Genomic DNA, 21042 nt, shown 5'->3' with positions numbered 1-21042 from the left:
CCAGTCTCAGCCCAGGGGCTGTGCTTTTCACCACCCCACCCCCCCAACCCTGCACTGGGCTATTTCCCCCCCGGCTTCTTGTTTCCATGCCCCCCAGGACCACCCAGCCCCCCAACCCCCATCCCACAAACCACTCCAGGTTCCACCGCTTTTATCAGCATTTGCCACTGCTGAAGCTGAGCAAGTAAGTCCCAGTGGGGGAAAGGCAGGAGGGATGGAGCTGTAGATTCACCAGGGGTCTAAAAATAATCTCTGGTCCCCACCCCAAGCCTCCTGTAGACCCCACAAGCCCATCTGAACTTAACAGACCCTCCCAGACCCCAGCAACACCCCATAGATTGCACCTGCTCCTCCATCCCCCCAATTGTTCCCATGGGTCATGCCTACCCCCCATCCCGCAGCATAACCCAAATTTCTACCCCCAGCCTGCTTGTCCCCCCAAGCTCCCCATTTAACCTCCTATTCTTACTTACCTGATATAAGGTGGCCATTTTGAACCAATTTAACCTCGCTGTGATGCCCCCAAATGCCTGTACTTAACCATATAGACCTCCCAAGGATAGCACTGTGAGCACTATCCACAATGAGGACAAAAACCTAGAGTTAAGCATACATTCTCATTGTGTACTGGAGAATAAATAGTTATGCAGGCATCTAGTGGTTAAAAGTCAGGGTAAAGGTACACAGTAGAGCTGGGGTGGGTTGGGATTCAACCCAGAGAGGATAGGCAAAGGCAGCAGAAGTTCCTTGTGCGGTCTCAGAAATGGAAACATTAAATGTTGGGTTAAATGACTGGTCCTCCCACCAGGAGCTACAAGAGAAGGTGCCAAATCAGTCCATCATGTTTCTATACTCTTTTGCACTCTTTGCCTTAACTCCTTGTCTACACTTGTTAGCTCCTGGTTTCAGGTGACTGTCCTATATCGTCTTCTAGCTGGACTTTCCATAGCCAGTAGCCTACATCTCAGCTTTCACCAATTGAACCCTGATTGTCCATAAAAACTCATAGCAGACTTTGACCTTGGTCAATGTTTTCATTTGTTAATATATTATTAAAAATTGCATGTAATGTCCTTGGTAGATATTACATTATAAACATTATAAACACATACGTTATTTGAGGTGGATTCTGAATGAGGGTCATAAGGTGTCTAGATGTAGAAATCCCTTGCATTTTAATAGATGTACAAATGGTTTTTTTAAAGATCTATATAAAAAAACAACCTTACACACAGGTTTTGTTGGTCAAAGGAAGCAAAAGAGGCAAAAAATGTAAGAAACATCATGCAAAAAATATGCTTTTTCAGCTGCATTTCAGTATGAACCTTAGGACATATTTACTTGCGTAACACCTTTCCTCAAAACTCAGATTTCCAAAACTGGACTTCATATCTTAAGCCAGGAAGCTGATTTTCTGCACTGTGATTGAAGCATATAATGGTCGCTTCTCTGCTAGTCCAGGAGCATAGGGCAGAGTGTAACCTTCAGGGTCACAGTTAGTTTTAACCTTGTTATGGCCACTGTGCTGTAGAACTGTTTCCATAGCTGCAAAAAGAGATTGAGTGATGCTGAAGAGTAGGTTTCCCCCCTTCTGCCTAAGGCCAGCATTTAACTGTGGTCCATGGTGTGGTAGTTAGAATTAGGGGGAAGGGAAATCTTCATTTGTCTTTCCTCACCAAAAAGTGTGTATTATTTAGGGGTGTGGTACGTGAGTAAACATGTTAGTGTGATTATGTTCTCTTTTACCATTAATGGCCTTTGAATTTGCCATTAAGGGCTTGAATTTTTTTGCTTTCTTTTCTGAGTAGGGAGTGATAAAGATGAGTCTGGGTGTTGGTGACTTCCCAGAAAATATTTACAGCTCAGTAGGTTCCTCCACAATAGCATCTTAGTATTGTCTGTAGAAGTGCTGAAAGAAGAATTTGTTGCATCTCATAACTTTGAAAATACAGTGGTCAGTCCTTATCTTAAGTATCCAGGCTCAGTTTGTTGTATACAGTGTTGGTAAAAGCAGCAGAAGTCTACAGTGAAAGTATGCAAAGTATATCTGATTTTGCAAACTATACAATAAAGTATCCCTGTGTAGCTCTATTTATGTTATACATTTTATAATATTGCTGTTTTAATATAAGGGCTCTATACAAATGTAGTCTGTCCCAAGGCATCAGTAGGTGTTTTTTCAGATATAAATCAAGATAACTAACCCCCCCACACACACACACACAGAAAAACCCTGATTAATAATCAAAATGATAATAATTGACAATGGCAAGTATGTGTTTGCAAGTTTTTGTTAAAATGGAGCTGCAGGATAAATAAACATTTCCTAAATTCTGTGTTATGGACAACATTTTCAGATGAGTGTAAATGCAACTATAAAAGTTAATGATTCGTCCCATTATGATAATGGTTTTCTCATTAAATTTACATGACATTTTTATTTTTTTATAAAGTAGGTAAGCAAAGCTTCAAATTAATCACTTGCTATGCTCAGGGATGATTGACCTTGATCAGTGAAGGAGACAAATATTCCCTTTTGATATTATTAAAGGCAAGAATAAATGTAGGGGGTATGGTATGGCATACAGGGTAGGAGGCTTTGGGACTTTTTGGTTTGGCTTTTTGGTTGGAGACATTTCTCTAGGGGTGAGGAAGACTGAAGCTGGAGATGTTTTTAATGCCTTCCAGACCTTCTCATTTGGTCAGTGGACAGACTTGCTTGCCAACTGGTAGATTCTGAAATGTTCCAGGTCACATTCTGCTGCATGCCAACATATGTAGTACTTAAACTGAGAGTTAGAAATCAAAGTTTAGGACACAGGAAGCTGAAGTTATGAAAGGGAAAGAGATATTTCCCTGACAAGTAAGATAGTAGAGACCCAGAATCATTCAGGAAGATGTTTGGCAATCCTTTTTCTATTGTGTCTAAAGTTACTAAAAGCAGCTTTGCAACCTAGATGATTAAAATTCTCATTTAACTTAGATCCATAGAAAAACTTAGATTGCACATCTATTACTATGCAAAAGACTATAATTAGAAAGTGTTCTGAAAGACAAGGAACTACAGTATTTGTTTATATTTCAAAATAAAAAATCATCTTACTTTAAGTGCCTAATATGATAAAAGCAGTTGCCTGTGTGAAATGTCATGCAAAGCATAATTAGATTAAATTATAAAGCTCATAATTTGAGGATCTTTTCATAGTGCTTTAACAGCTTTGCATAACACAATTAATGTCTCATTCATTTCTGGATTAATATATATTTTCTTGTTATCATAATATGTCACCGAATGCATTAACTCATCTTTTGAGAGAAAACCCTCACTTTTAATTACCCGGAGACATTAACAATTGATTTATATCTATATCTATATACATATATATGTATTTATTTTTTTAGGAAAAGGAGGATGACAAATCAGAAACATCCAGTGCTCAGCAACAGAAAAGTCCGCAAGGTCTGAGTGATACCGGGTATTCTTCTGATGGGATATCAAGTTCACTTGGTGAAATTCCAAGTCTTATCCCCAGTGATGAAAAGGATCTACTCAAAGAACCTTCTAAAAAAGATACTTTTCCACAAGAAAGTCCTCCAAGCCCCTCCGATCTAGCCAAATTGGAAAGTACTGTCCTGTCCATTTTGGAAGCCCAGGCAAGTACACTTTCTGAGGAAAAATCTGGAAAAACAGAAGACCTTTACGAGCTATATGGTGAACAGACAAAGGATCAATATAAAACAAAGCCTTTGCCAATCACACCAGAATCTTACAGTTCTGATGAGGAAGACCTAGCAGACATTCAAGAAGAAGATGAAGAAGCCATTGAAGAAGATGGCAAACAAAGTATACCTTTGCAGAAAGCAGAAAAGGTAGATGCAATAGATAATGCATTAACAAGAAGGCAACGCCATGATTCTGTAGAAGACAGCAGTGAAAGTGAAAACTCACCTGTCCCAAGGAGAAAAAGACAAACGAGTGTTGGCTCTTCAAGCAGTGATGAGTACAAACAAGAAGACAGTCAAGGATCAGGCGACGATGAAGACTTTATTCGAAAACAGATTATAGAGATGAGTGCTGATGAGGATGCCTCAGGTTCTGAAGATGAAGAATTTATTAGGAATCAGCTCAAAGAAATCAGTGGTAATGAAAGCCAAAAGAAAGAAGAAGTGAAAGGCAAAGTTAAAGGGACAGCAGGAAAACACAAAAGGCTAACTAGGAAAAGTAGCACAAGCTATGATGAGGATCCTGGAAGACGTCATTCATGGCATGATGACGATGATGAGACTTTTGATGAAAGCCCAGAACCAAAATACAGGGAAAGCAAAAGTCAGGACAGTGAAGAGCTTGCTTTAACTGGTGGAAGTGGAGGTGGTGCCTTACGCCGTTTCAAAACAATAGAACTGAATAGTACAATAACAAACAAATATTCTGATGCATCCGAACAACAGAAAGGTATTTTGTATTTTGAAGAGCCAGAATTAGAGATGGAGAGTCTTACAGATTCACCAGAAGATAGATCGAGGGGAGAAGGGTCTTCTAGTCTGCATGCCTCCAGTTTCACTCCAGGTACCTCTCCCACATCAGTGTCTTCTCTCGATGAGGACAGTGACAGCAGTCCCAGTCATAAAAAAGTGGGAGGAGAAAGCAAACAGCAGCGCAAAGCCAGACATAGGTCACATGGCCCTCTCCTTCCAACTATTGAAGACTCTTCAGAAGAGGAAGAGCTAAGAGAAGAGGAAGAGCTGTTAAAGGAACAAGAAAAACAGCGTGAATTAGAACAGCAGCAAAGAAAGAGTTCAAGCAAAAAATCTAAGAAAGACAAGGACGAATTAAGAGCTCAGAGAAGAAGGGAGCGTCCAAAGACTCCACCAAGTAATCTTTCTCCCATTGAGGATGCATCTCCAACAGAAGAGTTACGACAGGCAGCAGAAATGGAAGAGCTGCACCGATCTTCCTGTTCTGAATATTCACCAAGTATTGAATCAGATCCTGAAGGATTTGAAATCAGCCCAGAAAAAATAATAGAAGTGCAAAAGGTGTATAAGTTACCCACAGCTGTCTCTTTATACTCTCCAACAGAAGAACAACCAGTTAGGCTTTTAAAAGAAGAAGATAATCAAAAGACATTAAGAAGTGCTGAAGAGATGTATGAAGAAATGATGCACAAATCCCATAAATCCAAATCATTTCAAAGTACAAATGAAAAAGACGAAGTGTTTGAAAAAGAATCTTTATATGGTGGCATGCTAATAGAAGATTATATTTATGAATCTTTAGTAGAGGACACATATAATGGAACTATTGATGCTAATCTCATAACAAGACAAGATGAGAGTAATGAATTTATACAACAGAGAGGGAGGGAGAGAAAAATAAGATCTTCTGATCAGATTTATGAAGAGCCTATGCAGAAAATTAAGGATCTGCAGAAAGACTATTATAGTGTAGAGACTTTGCATTCAATTGTGCCACAGGAGGACATTGTATCTAGTTCTTACATCATTCCAGAAAGTCATGAAATAATTGTCCTGGACAGTGTGGTAACTTCTGCCACTGAGGAAAAGCAGTTGTTAGATGCAGAAGCAGCGTATGAAGAGCTTATGAAGCGACAAGGAATGCAGCTGACCCCAGGCTCCAGTCCAACTCAGCCAACATCAGATTTAATTCCTGGATCAGATACAATGGGATCTACAGTAAGAAATACAGTGGACGGTGCCTCATTAACATTAAGCACTCCTTCATCAGTTTCAGACATGTCTTCAGTCAGCAGCACAGTACTTTCTATTCCAGATGTTAAGATAACCCAGCACTTTACAGTAGAAAATATAGAAGATGAATACCTAACAGATTATGCCAGAGAAATTCAAGAAATAATATCTCATGAAACTTCAATATTAACATATTCTGAGGCTTCAGAAAGTGGTACATCTGTTTTGCCTTCTGATACAGCTTCCCTAACATCATCTACATCTTCAGTTTGTACCACTGATAGCTCATCACCCATTCCTGGGATAGACAGGACAGCCATAGGTTTTATAGATACAATGGAAGCTTTTAGTAAATTAGCAGATTCTGAAGGGATCAGCTCAATAACTCAAGTGCCCATCAGCTCCACAAAAGAGTATGCTGAAACAACCACACCTTATGAACCTATTGATGTACCCTCTCAAAAGCCAGTGGTACGTGCAGGTCATGTTGTGGATCATGTTGTAATTTCCTTGCCTACAGCTGCACCTTCTGCAGTGACAATAACAGATATAAAACTGAAGCAATACACTTCTGACTCCACCACCCTTGATTTATCCATACCACAGAAAGAAAGAGCTAGGGAAATTAAGAGCATAGAGAAGGGTGTTATTACTAAAGTACTTTATGAAGATGTGCCCAAAGGAGTGGGTATGGACATGACAAGGATTAACATGGCTGATGCTGCATCTGACCAACCACCTATATGTATAACATCAATTCCAGTAACACAGCCAGCACCAACCACACCTGTATCCACTACTAGTGTTGTAACTAAGATCAGCACTGTTTCTGCATTACCATCTGTGACTTCCTCAGCTCCCCCTGTGACATCCAAAATATGTTACTCACAAAGTATCTCACTTTTCAGAAGCTCTTCTTTAGATTCTTCTGAACAACCATTGCCACCACCTCTCCATCCTCCTCCTCCCCCTCCCCCTCCCCCTCCTCCACCATTGCCTCCACCTACTCCACCCAAACCAGCTATTTATCCCAAAAAGAAGACACAGGTTAAGTCTCCAGGGACAACAGCTCCAATAGTTCTACCTTCTATGGCTAGTGGTGCAACTGTAGAGGCCATGGGTTTGTTAAAGAACCATGTAGTACCTACTACAAAAATATATACCCCTACACCACCTCCTGTGCCTCCCAAGCCATCTTCAATTCCAGCAGGGCTGGTATTCAGTCATAGAGCAGTTGAGGTAACTAAGCCTCCAATTGCTCCTAAGCCAGCAGTTCCTCCTCTCCCAATAGTAGTTCATAAGCCAGCAGAAACACAGCCAAAGCCAATAGGCTTGTCATTAACCACTAGTATGACTTTGAATTTGGTTTCTTCAGCCGAGTGCAAGTTGACATCCCCTACATCCCCTTTATCTCCTCACTCTAACAAGTCTTCACCAAGGCTGACGAAATCCTTACAAGAAACCTATGTAGTTATCACGTTGCCATCTGAACCTGGAACTCCTACAGAGTCTGTAACTAGCCAGGCTGTCACCAGCTGGCCTTTAGGCTCACCTTCTAAAGACCAGGTTCCCCAGGCTGTGAGGCCTCAACTTATTCCATCCATAAAAGCTATGGAAATTCAAACTATGGCAGATCAGAATTTGTATGATTCTGGTGCTTTGCAAACTTTTCCTGTTACAGCACAGTCGACTTTTGAAACTGCCCCTAGTTCAGTAACAGAATTAATAACAACAGCAGTTACCAAGACCGCCGTTTCTGTGGTTAAAGGCTCAGTGCCGAGTGTTGGATTAGGCAGCGTCTCTATTACTATACCTCCAGAGCCAATGCACATGGTAGAGCAAACCAGGTATACAGAGAATGGAAGGTTCCATCCATTTGGTGATGTTATTGACCTTCGAACTTTAACAAAGATGGATATTGAAATGACAAACAGCTGTATGGATCTGTCTGCTGTTTCCATGGATGTGAGAAGGCAAGCAATAGCAAGTGATATATCTGGGCGGCCAGTAAGTGCTGTCCAGCCAGCTATCATAAATCTTAGCACTGCATCAACTGCAGAACCTTCTCTAGCTCTAGTCACTGAAACAGTAACTATAATGACTTGTACAGCTACTGTAAGCTACACTGCCAGTACAGAAAGCCTTGTGGATCTGGGACATGGAATGACAACACCATTGCAACTGACAACATCAAAGCATTTTGAGCCTGCACACAGAGTAACAGGCAGCCAGGCATTCTCTGTAGGTAGAGATGAAGTGCCAATAAACTTATCTTTAGGTACTTCAACACATGCAGTGACATGGGCTACAACAAAGCCTGTCACTGTCCCTCCTGTTGGTGTGACGAATGGTTGGACTGATGTCTCTGCTTCTCAGGAGCCAATGGAGGATGGAGCAGTTGATCTTAGCACCACAAAATCCCACAGAACAATGGTGACAGCAGATGAAGCTATGTCAGGGGTTATCACCACAGTAATAGAAGATGATGAAAAACCTGTTGATCTGACTGCAGGGAGAAGAGCTGTTTGCTGTGATATGGTTTATAAATTACCATTTGGCAGGAGCTGTACGGCACAACAGCCTCCAACCACACTGCCTGAAGATCGATTTGGTTACAGAGATGACCATTATCAGTATGATCGCTTGGGGTCGTATAGTTACAGAGCATTTGGGGGTATGAAACCATCCATGTCTGATACTAATTTATCAGAAGCTGGACTTTTTGCATATAAGAGCAAGAATAGCTTTGATTATCGAGTTGGGGCAACAGATGCAGCAGTAGATCTAACTTCTGGAAGAGTAACTACAGGTCAGTATGACACAGCAGCAGATCTTTCTTTGAAATATAATTATGGTGTTCCTCACCTCATTTCAGGATGATTTTTTTTTTAATTTTTCCCCTCCTTCTGTTGTTATGTTTTCTGTTGGACAATGTGACAAATTATTCTGGATTACACGTTTATTTCGTTTCTTCATTTTACATATGTGTTTTGCACAGAGGTGCCTGCATGTGCCTGCATGTTCAGAAATGCTGTTTTCTTCACGTCTAAAGTAGTTCAGTAACCTGAAGATTTGCATGCCGTTCCCCCTCCCCACTTAATTCAGCAAGATGGGATGGCTTTCAGAATCCACAAAGCAGCATTATTTTGGGGGACTGGACTATAACTGTGCCCTATAATTTCAGGTGAGGTTATGGATTACTCAAGCAAGACCACTGGTCCTTATCCAGAGACTCGACAAGTGATTTCTGGCATCGGGATTAGTGCACCACAATATTCCCAAGCAAGAATGGTACCTTCCCTGTATGGTGTTGGAAGTGTTTTAAGATCATCAAATGGTGTTGTTTATTCCTCGGTTGCAACTCCAATACCATCCACATTTGCCATAACTACACAGCCTGGTTCTATTTTCAGTACAACCGTCAGAGATTTATCTACTCTCCAGACAATTGACTCAGTGTCCTCACTATCATCCTTGCAACAGAATCAACCAGTTCCAAGATCATACAGTTTCTTGACAACAGTGGCAACTGAAAAAGACAGTGCAATTGTTGGCATTGATATTGACACAGGGTTGCAACCTCTCGCTATAGAAACTATTACTACCGAGACAACCAGCCTGATGCCTACTTTAACTACTGCTTCTGAAGGTTTTACAGATGTCATTGAAGATGAAGTTGCGCTTCTCGTTGCCCCTGAAGAAGATAAACAGCAGCAGCTTGACTTGGAGCGTGAACTTCTTGAACTGGAGAAACTTAAGCAGCAGCGCTTTGCAGAGGAATTAGAGTGGGAGCGTCAGGAAATTCAAAGGTTTAGAGAACAAGAAAAGTTTATGGTGCAAAAGAAGCTGGAGGAATTGCAGTCCATGAAGCACCATCTCTTATTCCAACAAGAGGAGGAGCGGCAAGCCCAGTTCATGATGAGACAGGAGACATTAGCTCAACAGCAGTTACAGCTTGAGCAAATCCAGCAACTTCAGCAACAGCTTCACCAGCAGCTGGAAGAGCAAAAGATTCGCCAGATATATCAATATAATTATGACCCTTCTGGAAATGTCTCCCCACAAACAACCACAGATCAAGTCCTTCTGGAAGGACAATATGCTGCTACAGAAAATGGCCAGTTTTGGACTAGTGATGACACGACCACAACAGCTTCAGCTGCGCTAGGCATTGAAATCCCACAAAGTCAGACATGGTACACAGTTCAGTCAGATGGCATTGCCCAATATATATCTAGGCCTGGTATGCTAAGCTCTGTTTCAGAAATGTCTCTAAAGGATATTGATGCAAGAGAGGAGAAACAACTGAAGAAGAGGAGCTCCATGCCAAAGTTACGTGGTCAGTATGATGAGCTTGATGAGACCCTAGAAGAAGATCCCAGGTGTTTTAAAAAGATCATGGACAGTGGAGTACAAACTGATGATGAAGATGGTGCAGACCGGGGCTACACAAACAGGAGAAGGAGGACAAAAAAGAGTGTTGATACAAGTGTTCAGACGGATGATGAAGATCAAGAAGAATGGGATCTTTCTAGCAGATCAAGACGGAAGGCTCGTGTGGGGAAATATAATGAGGGCACCCCTGAGGTAGACAAAAGCAAGCCATTTTCCAAAGTGTCTAGCATTGCGGTTCAGACAGTGGCAGAGATCTCAGTACAAACAGAACCTGTAGGGACAATACGAACCCCTTCAATAAGAGCCAGATTGGATGCTAAGGTTGAAATCATAAAACACATTTCAGCCCCAGAAAAGACATATACAGGAGAAAGTTTGGGGTGTCAAACAGAAACGGATTCAGATACACAAAGTCCCCAGTACTTGACAACCACATCTCCTCAGAAGGACAAAAAGCGCCCAACACCACTAGAAATAGGCTACTCATCTCACCTGCGTGCAGACTCTACACTGCAAGTAGTCCCTTCCCCTCCCAAGTCTCCCAAAGTTCTCTATTCACCCATTTCACCAGTTTCACCAAGCAAAGTTATAGAGTCAGCCTTTGTACCCTATGAAAAACCCATCACTGATGACGTCAGCTCTCAGAAGATACTGCATGCTGATATTGCCAACGTTCCTCCACCCAGCCCAAAGTCAGCGAAGATGATGCAGCGTTCACTATCTGATCCTAAGCCCCTGAGTCCCACAGCAGAAGACAGTTCCAGAGCTCAGTTTCAATACACTGAGGGTTTCATGGTAAGTATTGTTTTTTTCTATCTTGATATATCTCTTTTTTTCATGTGAAATTGTGCAGTTGGCTTTCTGTGCAGCACAGGGGATACCATGTTCATTAGAATTTCTGCATATAAACTGTTTACATACCAGGCTGAATAAGTGCCACGGATGGTCCCATGCCTGAGAGCAGATGCATGATCTATTACTTCATTCTTTAATTGTTTTAGTGCTCCCTTTGGAAAATAAAGGGAGACCAAAATTACTGTGCTAGTGAGATAAAACACGGACTGTTTTTAACTAAAACTAGGAAGGTGCTTGCAGTTTTGCATGGGAATTAATTGCTGATGCGATGGGTACTATCTTTTCTTCAGAGAACTAAATTTATCTTCATTCTAAATAAGGAACTTTTTTATTTCTTCACACACCTCCTGTACTATAACCTGAAATGCCTTAACACTAAAGTATCAAATTTATTTCCTCTCCAAAGTACTGTTAATTCCAGATTTATTTCTCATTGATTGAACTGCCCTTTTGTCCCACTGGACAGTGGATGCTGATTGTCTTTCTGAAAGTCTCAATTCTATATATACACTTCCCTCATTTCATGCTTGATTTATTTCTTCTTATCCTCAAGGTTTTATGTCTAATTCTCCTGATAGGTAAGGAGAATTAGGCAGGAGTCATCTACATCTAATGTTCTGTGTTGTAATTTTGGATAAATTTGACTTCTGAATGACATTGCATGGCCAAGATTTAAGTTTTCCAATTCTACAGCATTCTCTGGTAAACAAGCCAGCTAGCCTGTGAGTCATTTCATTGGCTAACACTCATCAGTCACTGCGTTCACCACTGCCCCATTTGTGTTTGTTCTTTCCCTTTGTCCATTCACACTCTGCTGTTTTGTTGTAATGTGTCAGTGGGGGTCCTCACTGTAGTCTCATTTGGCTTTCTGGGAGGTGTTTTTTGTGTTTGGGTGGGGATTTTTTTTTTCATTTACTTAGATTTGGGCAAGTGCTATGGTGCAGTTTAAGGTGGACTAATGAGAATTCTTCTCTCTTGTCTGATGGTTGTTTTTTTTTTTTTTTACCTTGAAACCATCCACACCAACTCTTCAAGCCTCAGGTTGCTTGTGGCTCCTGAGGACATCCACAGATTACACTTCTCATTCTACTCTCCGTACTTGGGAGAAAACCACTGGAAAAGGGGAAGGAAAACAGTGTGCTCATGACATAACCCTGTCTCCTGCTCTGTAATTTTGTCATCTCTTGATATAGCGCCAGAAATAGAAACAGAGAGTCGCATTCCTCACATAGGATGGGTTGACACCTCAAGGGAGAGTGCTTCTCTGATGCTAATGGAACTGGGCAACTTTGCACTGCTCTGTAGTCAGTCCTCTCTTTTAATTAAACTATAACCAGCTTCATCTAGCCCAAAACTGGCAGATGATTTTTTTTGCACGTGGGAGTTGTGCTGCTGCTGTGTTGTACTGGGGAGAATGGCTCTTCCTCCCCTTTGATCAGTGTAGTGTTCATTAACTCAGGCACAATTCTTTCTTCTGTTATGACAATAGACTCATAGACATAAATAGTCTAGAAGAGGACTAGAAGAAGATCATCTAGTCCAGCTCCTTTCAGTAAGATAAGATAAAATGTGCCTAAACTATCCCTGGTAGATATTTGTTCAGCCTGGCCAGGTACAGACATTATACTTGTACTGGTATAAGTGATCAAAAAGATTTGCCCCCCAGCTGCCAAAGGGCAAATATGGATTCTCTTCACTACCACTCTAAATGATGTCACTTACAGAGAAAACTGTGTAATTTAAATCAATTCTGTCTGTCTCAGGCTTACTGAACATTTGTACCCAGTCCCTGTTCTTAAATTCATTGCAAAAAAATATTTTGCAAGACCCTTACATAGATGGTTCCAATGTTTAACTCCCTTGTTTTTCTTAATATCTAATGGAAATCATCTTTGCAGCAAACAAAACTAATTTCTACTTGTCCTGCCCACAATTATCGAAAATAATTGATCAATCATTTACACAAGGGGTGGGCAAAATATGGCCTGCAGGCCAGATCTGACCTGTGAGGCCATTCTGTCTGGCCCATGGGGCCCCTAAAAATTTTTGAAAATTAAAATTTATCTGTCCTTGGTTCCTGTCAGAAATGACAAGAGCCAGGGGCAGTAGGACCCAGGAGAAGCCCGGCGGGCTCCCACAACAGCAGGGCACGCTGCAGCTGCTGCCACCGTGGCACAGCCCCGACGGGTGAACCCAGAACCAGTGCAGGGCCCAGGCTGGCTGTGGGGGTGGGTTACAAGCTGGTGTTGAGTGCGGGAGAAGCGGCCCCTTCCCTGCCCTATGCCTGGCGCTCCGCACTGCAGCTGCTTTCAGCCCGCCTGGAGCTGCCTATGCCTGCTCAGGACAGCTCGTGTGGGCTGTGAGTGGCTGCAGCAGGGAGCACTGGCCGTGGGGCAGGGGAAAGGCTGCTTTTCCCTGCAATCAGCACCAGCTTATTCGCTGCCACAGAGCAAGGGATCAGGGCTGCATGCTGCCCCCTACCTATACCGCGGGGCTGGAGTCACTGGGAGTAAGTGGGTGCATGGGGCCCACACCAGTGTCATGGGGCCAGCGCCAGTGGGTCCCAGAGTGGAGCATCAGGAGTATAAGGGTCCCAGCCAGCAGGGGCTTTATGGAGCCAAGCCAGCTCCCCCCTGTCCCTGCTGGTATAGCCTAACCTGGCTCCACAGACTCCTGCCAGCCTGTGCCCCGCTCTGGGCCCCACCAGCTCTGGCCCTGGGACATTGGTCCCAAAATGGTGGCCAGGGGGCAGGGCACCTGTCACGAGGCAGAGCTACCCATGTGGCCCTCGACAGCTTGCCAACACTGGGTAAGCAGCCCTCCACCCAAAATAATTGCCTGCCCCTGATTTACACGCTGAAAGATGCTCTTCATGCCTCTTTCATCTTTTCTTTTCTAGACTAAACAAACCCAGTTCCTTCAAACTTTTCTCGTAGATCATGTTTCTTAGAATTACCATTATCGTTATTGCTCTACTCTGGACTCTCTCCAATTTGGCTGCCTTTTCATTAAAATATGGTGCCCCAAGCTGGACATAGTAGTTTAGCTGAGGTTTCAACATTGCTGAGCAGAGCAAAATAAATATATCCTTTGTCTTATTATAATATTTTCTTGCATATAACATACTCTTTTTCCCTCCTAAGACAGACCTCCAAAACTGAGGTACATATATTAAGTGGGGAAGCTGATTTTCTGTGCCCAGGATAAAAGCACCCAGCTTTGATAGAAGCACCGTGTACCACAGTGCAGCAGTTGTGCTATTACTTTTCATGCAGCTGAGGGAATCAGTTGCTTTAATGGCTCATTGTTCTTCACTCCAGAGATGTTAAAAATCATCTTTCTTTGTTAATGTTCTTCAAGTTCTGCTAAACAAGTTAACCTTTCTTAGGGAATTTTTTTCTGTCTCCTAGCTGTTCCTGGTCTGTCTCCTTCTATTTCACAGCCCTCAAAACTCTTCAGCTCTTTCAAATCATAGATTTACTAATGGAAGCCAGTGTTCAGTGATAGCTAAGCTTTGCACTCTAGTTAAACTGCAAAGGGAGGATGAGTCTGCTGAAGATTAGGTTCTGCCCTTGCTCTACAGGGCCATAGCTTTGGAAACATCTTTTTTTCTTCCTTCCATCTTTCAAAAACAAGGTGCATATTATATTCCAGGGCATGTTGTACAGATGAAAATGTAGCATGTTAATACAGCCAAGAATAACCCTCCCTTTTTTGCAGCAGCATCACATTTCCTTAAGTCATACTTAGTGTGTACTCCTTGGAATTTCCAGATCTTTTTTGCCATAATGCTGCCTAGTCTGTTATTTCCAATTTTGCATATGCACATTTGATTTTTCCTTCCTAAGTGTAGCACATTACATTTGTCCTTAATTGCATCGTGTTGGGTCATCTCTCTATTTCGTCAAGATCATTTTGAATTCTGCTCTTGTCTTTAAAAGCGTTTGCAACTGTCCTACAACAGATGTCAGCAAACTTGATAAGCATACTCTCTAATTCCATCACCCACATCATTAAAGAAAATATTGAATAGAAATGGGCTCATGGGAACACCACTCAGAATGGTGTCAGAATTCTTGCTAAAGCCAAGATATATCAAGTCTGCCATTTCTCCATAATCTGTTAGGCCAGTTATCCTGTCAGGAAAGGAAATTAGGTTCATTTTACATGATCTGTTCATGAATAATCCATACCATTTGTGTTGTTTTTATTCTTTTCCTCTAAGTACTTACAAAAAGTAATTTTTTTTCACTCTTCACAAAAGGTTCTGGATAGTGCTCTTAATGGGAATGATTAGATAAAACACAAAAGGAATATTGAATACTACTGCTGTGGTCACAGAACTAGGTTCTCCTACTGTCACAGATATATTCAGCTAATAAAGTAAGCATAATTTGTAAAGGTGATTTGTAAGGATACAGTCTGTGGAAGCTAATATATATAACTAAAATAATGGATTTTTCCTGAAAAGACTGAATAGTAGAGTTTGGAAAAACACAAACAGGGACAGAGGCATGAAAACTAATGATTTGTATCTGGTTCTTTATAACTTTTTTTTAATGTATTACTCTATCACCTAAGGTCAAGCTGAGAGAGACCCTGTAGTAGCCAGTTAATGTCCTCAGATCTTTTACTCAAAATAAAGAAGACTGACATAGGTTGAAGGAAAAGATATAACATACGAGCAGAGCGAGCAATATAATAGTGGTTAACAAGTACTTACACCACATTTTGTATTTCTTTTTGCTAGGAAATCCTTTGGGTGGGGATATATTCATGAGGGTTAGGTAGATGGAAATGCGAAGGAAGAAAGAAAATTGGAAGGTCTGGAACAAACAGCCAATCAGTACAGATGAGAGACTGTCCAAAGTGAAACCTGTAGAAAGCAGTGTAATGGTATCTTCTGTACCATCTGCATCAGTTTCATTTTCTTTCCTCGGGTCCACGTGGCTGGGGATGGGACAGAAAACACTGCATTCTTACAGTGCTGTCATTGGACAGGGATCCCCTACACAGTTCTGAGTCAAGAGGTGCTGGGGAGGTGGGAAAGACCAGTCTGTTATGGGACATAAGTGGTACATTAGGCAGAGTTTGCTTCAAGAACAATAAAACCTCCAGTAGAGTTATGTTGATTTATTACAGCTGAGAATCTGGCCTTGAGGCTGTAAGAACTTGGAAAGCATAGTCGAGGGGGAATTATTATTTTCTCTATTGTACCATGATCTTGTCATTGAGCTAAAAAATGCCATTATTTTTCATACTCAAAGGTTCCCCCTGCAAATTTAACATACACATAATTACACAGTTAATGAGGTGTAAGTGATTTTGTTTCTTAACTGTTGATTTGTGTCCTGTTATGCCCATGTATCACAGGGGTGGCTGTGTTTGGCTGTAAGTACCACATGGCTTTTAGTTTATCCTCATAGTAAACATGAAAGCTGATATACTCTGCTTGTAGCAGAAGGTCTTTGGACCTGGGGCCATCTTTTCTTCTTGTGTTTGTACAGAAGCTCTCACAATGGGATCTTGCCATTATGAGGACTCCTAGCACTATGTTGTATGAGAGATGCTAAAGTTGAAGGATGACCTTGTTTCAAACAGGAGAATTAAAACCAAAACTTCAGGCAAAGGGTGAATTTTTGTGTAGAACAAAATTTGGTCTGATACAAATGGGTTCACTATGGAAATGGGAGCAAACAGTTCAGAAAGCAAAAACACAAAGTGAAAAATTAGATGTGATATTTCATTGAAATCTAAAAGCTGCATGTGTGTCTGGTCTTTGTCCAGGTGTATAGGGAGCTTTCTTTAATATCTGTTATAGCAGGAATGTCTCTTCGTATACTGTGATTTCAGACTAAGTAATTGGAACAGACTGTACCTCTGCAAAAACTTTTAATGGTAAAAATGAAACAAGCAAAAATTGTCTATCAGTTTCATTTTATTGCAGTTTACCTTCTGCTGCCTAACCTGAACAGAAAGCACCTTTCTTAATAGTAAATTGATTTTTGCAAATTGTGGTTGTTCCTGCTGGGAAGAAAACTGTTGCAGTTACTAGATCTTGAAGACAGCAGTTTCTAATCTTGGGCCCTCAAAGCTCTTTTTGTCCTTGAGAGTGAAGAAAGAAATCACATTTCATTATGAATTAAAACATGCTCTCTCAATGAAGCCCTATATCTTTTAAACTGTAGTACTTGAATTATAATTTCCCCAATGCCTTTCATGTGCTTCTTAAGTGGCCTCCATATGAACACAAACCACTTCCAGGAGCTGTTGCTCATTTTCTGTTACACAATCTTTGTGGCAACCCTAATAGCCACCTCACTCCCATAGGCACGCACAGTTCTAGCTGCCCCATTGCTTGCTTCTATACTGGGCTTTAAGACCCTAAGACCACACACCTCACTGAGTGTATCTACCCATGAATTAAGGTGATTTTCCGAATGCACATTAAATTTAGTACCTTCAATGTGAGATACTAAACAACTGCTGATTAGGTTGCCTTAATATGGAGTAATGAATGTGCACAGTTTTTATGTGACACAGTGTGCAGTAGCCTATTTTACTGTGCATTAGCGTAATCGCACGGTTTTTACATGATGCTTTAATGCGTAGTAAAATAGGCTGCTGCGCATTAAAGCACATGTGTAGATGTACCCACTGAGGGTGAATCTACTCTTCTGCACAGTCGCATCATTTTTACATATCTTTTTCTAACAGTCATGGCTTTCTGAATCTCACCCAAACCTTAGAACCAGTCCTGGGTATAATCCAAGACACTTTAATACAGAATCCCAAGAGACAGTATGCAAGCTGGTGTTATCTGGAACACAATGCACTTCACCTGTTTTCCCATCCTACCATTATCTTACTCTCTGTTGGAAGAAAGATGTTTAAGATGGGGACTTACAGATAGTTTCTCAGTCATTGTTTTTTTTTAAGACCAGAAAGGACCATTATTATTATTATTTAAATTGACTTACTGTGTAATAGAAGCCATAGAATTTTGCCAAGTAGATCCAACATAAAACCAATATAAGAAGAGCACTTGATTCAAACCTCCCATTTTCCCTGAAATAATATACTTGGCAGTTGAACTCATTTGTGTCTTACAGGCACAAGAAGTGAGTGGCATTGCAGTAGTTTAAATACTCAACTATAGTATGTTGCTATTGTTGTATTTCTTGGATGGTCTGTTTTTATGGCTGTTTTACTGCATGTAGAAGGAAATAAATAGCATTTCATTCTTTAAAATATGGAGGCCTGCTTCTACTGTGAATTTATAGGCACATGCTTATATTCATTTTAACAGAATAAATATGTAAACTTGTGTCTATTTGCTTGAGTACACAGAGTTCCCATTTATACATGCATTAATTAGTTTTTCATGTGTAAATGTGGTTGTACATCTTTAGACACAAGTAGATTTCCCTTTTTCAAAATTTTCACCTGATTTGGTACTTAGTAGTTAGTACTAAATACTGTACCAGATGGCCCAGAAATCTGGGAGTTGACTGGGCATTTCCAAGGATGTATTTTGCCTTTTCCTGGGGATTACCTTTTTCAAGTCTTGGAATTTCCTGCTGAGCCTAGGAAAAATATATCTAACATATTTAAATATTAATAAGGCATTTGAGTGTTTTATGATAAAGGATTTATTCATTATTTTATGTATTCTTTTAGCATGCCTTTTGTAGGAATTTATTTAAGTGCTCCATTCCACTGTCACTGTAGTTAACTGGGGGAGTCTTTATACATGTTCCGGGGGTTGGGGCACTTTAATTAGAGCAGCTTGTTCAATAAGCTTTAGTTAAAGTGCCCCTGCCCTATTTTGAAGCTTGGGCATGGAGAATACACAAGATGTGGAGGCTGCTAGAGTGCACTGATTTAACATACTCCAGCAGGCTTGACTAATCAAGTCTCTCTGATGCGCTGTAATTACAGTGCGTTAGAGCAGCATCCCCAGACGTCTACAGGCACCCTAACGTCTCAGGTAATCTCACTTGCAGTAAGCCCATGTTTCACCTTGTCATCAGAAGATATAAATGTTTACATTACTTATTTATGTGTTTACAATAGCAGTCATTTTTCATGTTGTCATAGTCTACTGCAGTGAGAATAGTGGTCCCTTTACCCAAACAATCAGTGGTCTGATACCCTGGTGGGGATCAGAGTCTTTTTGTGCAATACTGATGAACTCCTTTCAGATGATTTAGGTTAATGCAAGAGCTGCCTTTCTTTTTTTTCTTTTACAAGCAACTCTAGTACACTGAGAAGATATTTAATCTTCCTGTTTTCTAGTCAATGCACTTTGAGCCATTATAGCTCACAAAGTGTTGTCCTCAATAAAAGAATACAAAACAGCAATATAATGTAGGGCTCCACAGAGAGAGAAGCTGCAAGAATTGATTGCATGAAAGCATTTGAAATACATATCAGAATGTAGAAAGGATACCAAGTATTGTCCACTCAACAAAAATGGAGTTGCAGGTGCATTAATCTAATGAAAAGGGAATTGTATAGTAATAGGTCACAGATTTAAGTCAGACAAAGCTACTACAGTACCCATGGAGTTGCCCATGTGTGTTGAAAGTTGTCTTTCTTTTCCTTTGGGTTTACAATGTCTGGTCAGTTTAACTGAAGCAAGTTAGAAAGGTCTAAAGATCAAAACTGTTCAGCCCTTGTGCATGTCCTGTCATGCACTATCCACAGTTCATAAAACCCTAGCAGAAACCTTTGTGTTAGTGAAATAAATATGAAAACACATCTGTCAACAGCTTGTCAGCTTTAGAGTCAAAATTGCATATTTAAGCTTCAACATTGTGAACAAAATCCCTCAGCCTATTTATTAGGAGAGGTCTTAATAGAGGTTTTTCTGCAATTTCCCAACTGATACAAAATGTTGACATCACTGCATTTATGGTAGGAATAAGATTTAAAGCTATATACTGCAGCGAAATATATAATGATACCAGGCTAACCCCAAAAGACCATCTGTGTTCTTAATCGGGTCCAAGTCAGAAGAGTCTACCTACTGCTGTAGTAAAACAGGAAATCATGATTTTTCTCAGCTTCCTTAACACTGTTTATAGTTTAAAGGACTGGAAACAGTAGACTCAGCATTTTATTATTCATTTTCAAACTTGAATACCTAAACTTAGCTACTTCAATTTACATAAAAGAATGTACATAATTACCTCATAATCCAAAATTGCTTAAATAAGATAGGTACCCACTTTTAGACAGTCAGCTTTGAAGGTGTTTGTCTATATATACAATCTATTAATAGCTAAAGCTGGTAAATATATACATTAATCATGAAATAGAGAAAAATGCAAACTGTTGTCAGTTGATATTCTGATCATAAAACCAGGCTGATGGTATTTGCCTTAGTGGTATACATGATTTCTTCTTTATCTCTGTGATATAATAGCTCTTTTTCTCTTCATTATAGGAAGTTCACATAGTGTTGTTTACAGTGAAAGTCACCTGACACTTCCCATTGTTAGAGACAATGCAGTGCTTAAAACGTTATCCTCCATATTGTAGAAGGGCTGCAGGGTTGTATCCTACCGCTGCCAGTGGTGTCGGCGGTGGGGGGTGGCGAGTGGCGACTGCCCACAGGCGCCACCAGTAGCAGTGGCCAATCGCAGGGGGTTCACCACCAATCTCAGGGGGTGATTGTGCACCCCTGAGCACCCCCTATGCATTGCCAATCTCTTGGACCTTGTTACACAGTAATTTTTGGCACGTCCTGGAGCTCTTAACCTCTGGATTGTCTGCACATTAACACCTTAGTGGTTTTAAGCACTCATTATGTAGCTCAAAGTTGCACCACTCCAGGGCAAAGTTATCTCTGATCCACACTACCAAGCTCCTATTTCATTTAGGTATGGCCACTCCACACAGATGTGGCACCACTCCCCACAGATGTGCTGCCCAAGTTGAAGTCCTCCGATATCCTAGGATCTCTCACACACACCCTGTAGAGCAGGGACAGAAGCCTGTCCTAGCTCACCAACCCTCTAGTGGCAACTCACAACTGCTCATTGTCCTGCTCCTGCTCACCAGGCCTTTAACAGCAAA

The 21042-nt window shown here is 41.0% G+C and overlaps 1 protein-coding gene across 1 annotated transcript in view; it reads left to right on the top strand.

Moving 5' to 3' along the window:
* PCLO (piccolo presynaptic cytomatrix protein) overlaps positions 1 to 21042 on the top strand; it is a 767182-nt gene that overhangs the window by 349556 nt on the left and 396584 nt on the right. The window contains exons 5-6 of the mRNA XM_019509333.1: positions 3403 to 8518; positions 8894 to 10899. Of these exons, the coding sequence (XP_019364878.1) occupies positions 3403 to 8518; positions 8894 to 10899 (7122 nt within the window). The remainder of the gene's footprint in view (positions 1 to 3402; positions 8519 to 8893; positions 10900 to 21042) is intronic.

Source organism: Gavialis gangeticus, unplaced genomic scaffold, assembly GCF_001723915.1.
Source record: "Gavialis gangeticus isolate Ggan-Ray unplaced genomic scaffold, GavGan_comp1, whole genome shotgun sequence".
NCBI lineage: Eukaryota > Metazoa > Chordata > Crocodylia > Gavialidae > Gavialis > Gavialis gangeticus.
This window is presented reverse-complemented; position numbering and strand designations above follow the sequence as displayed.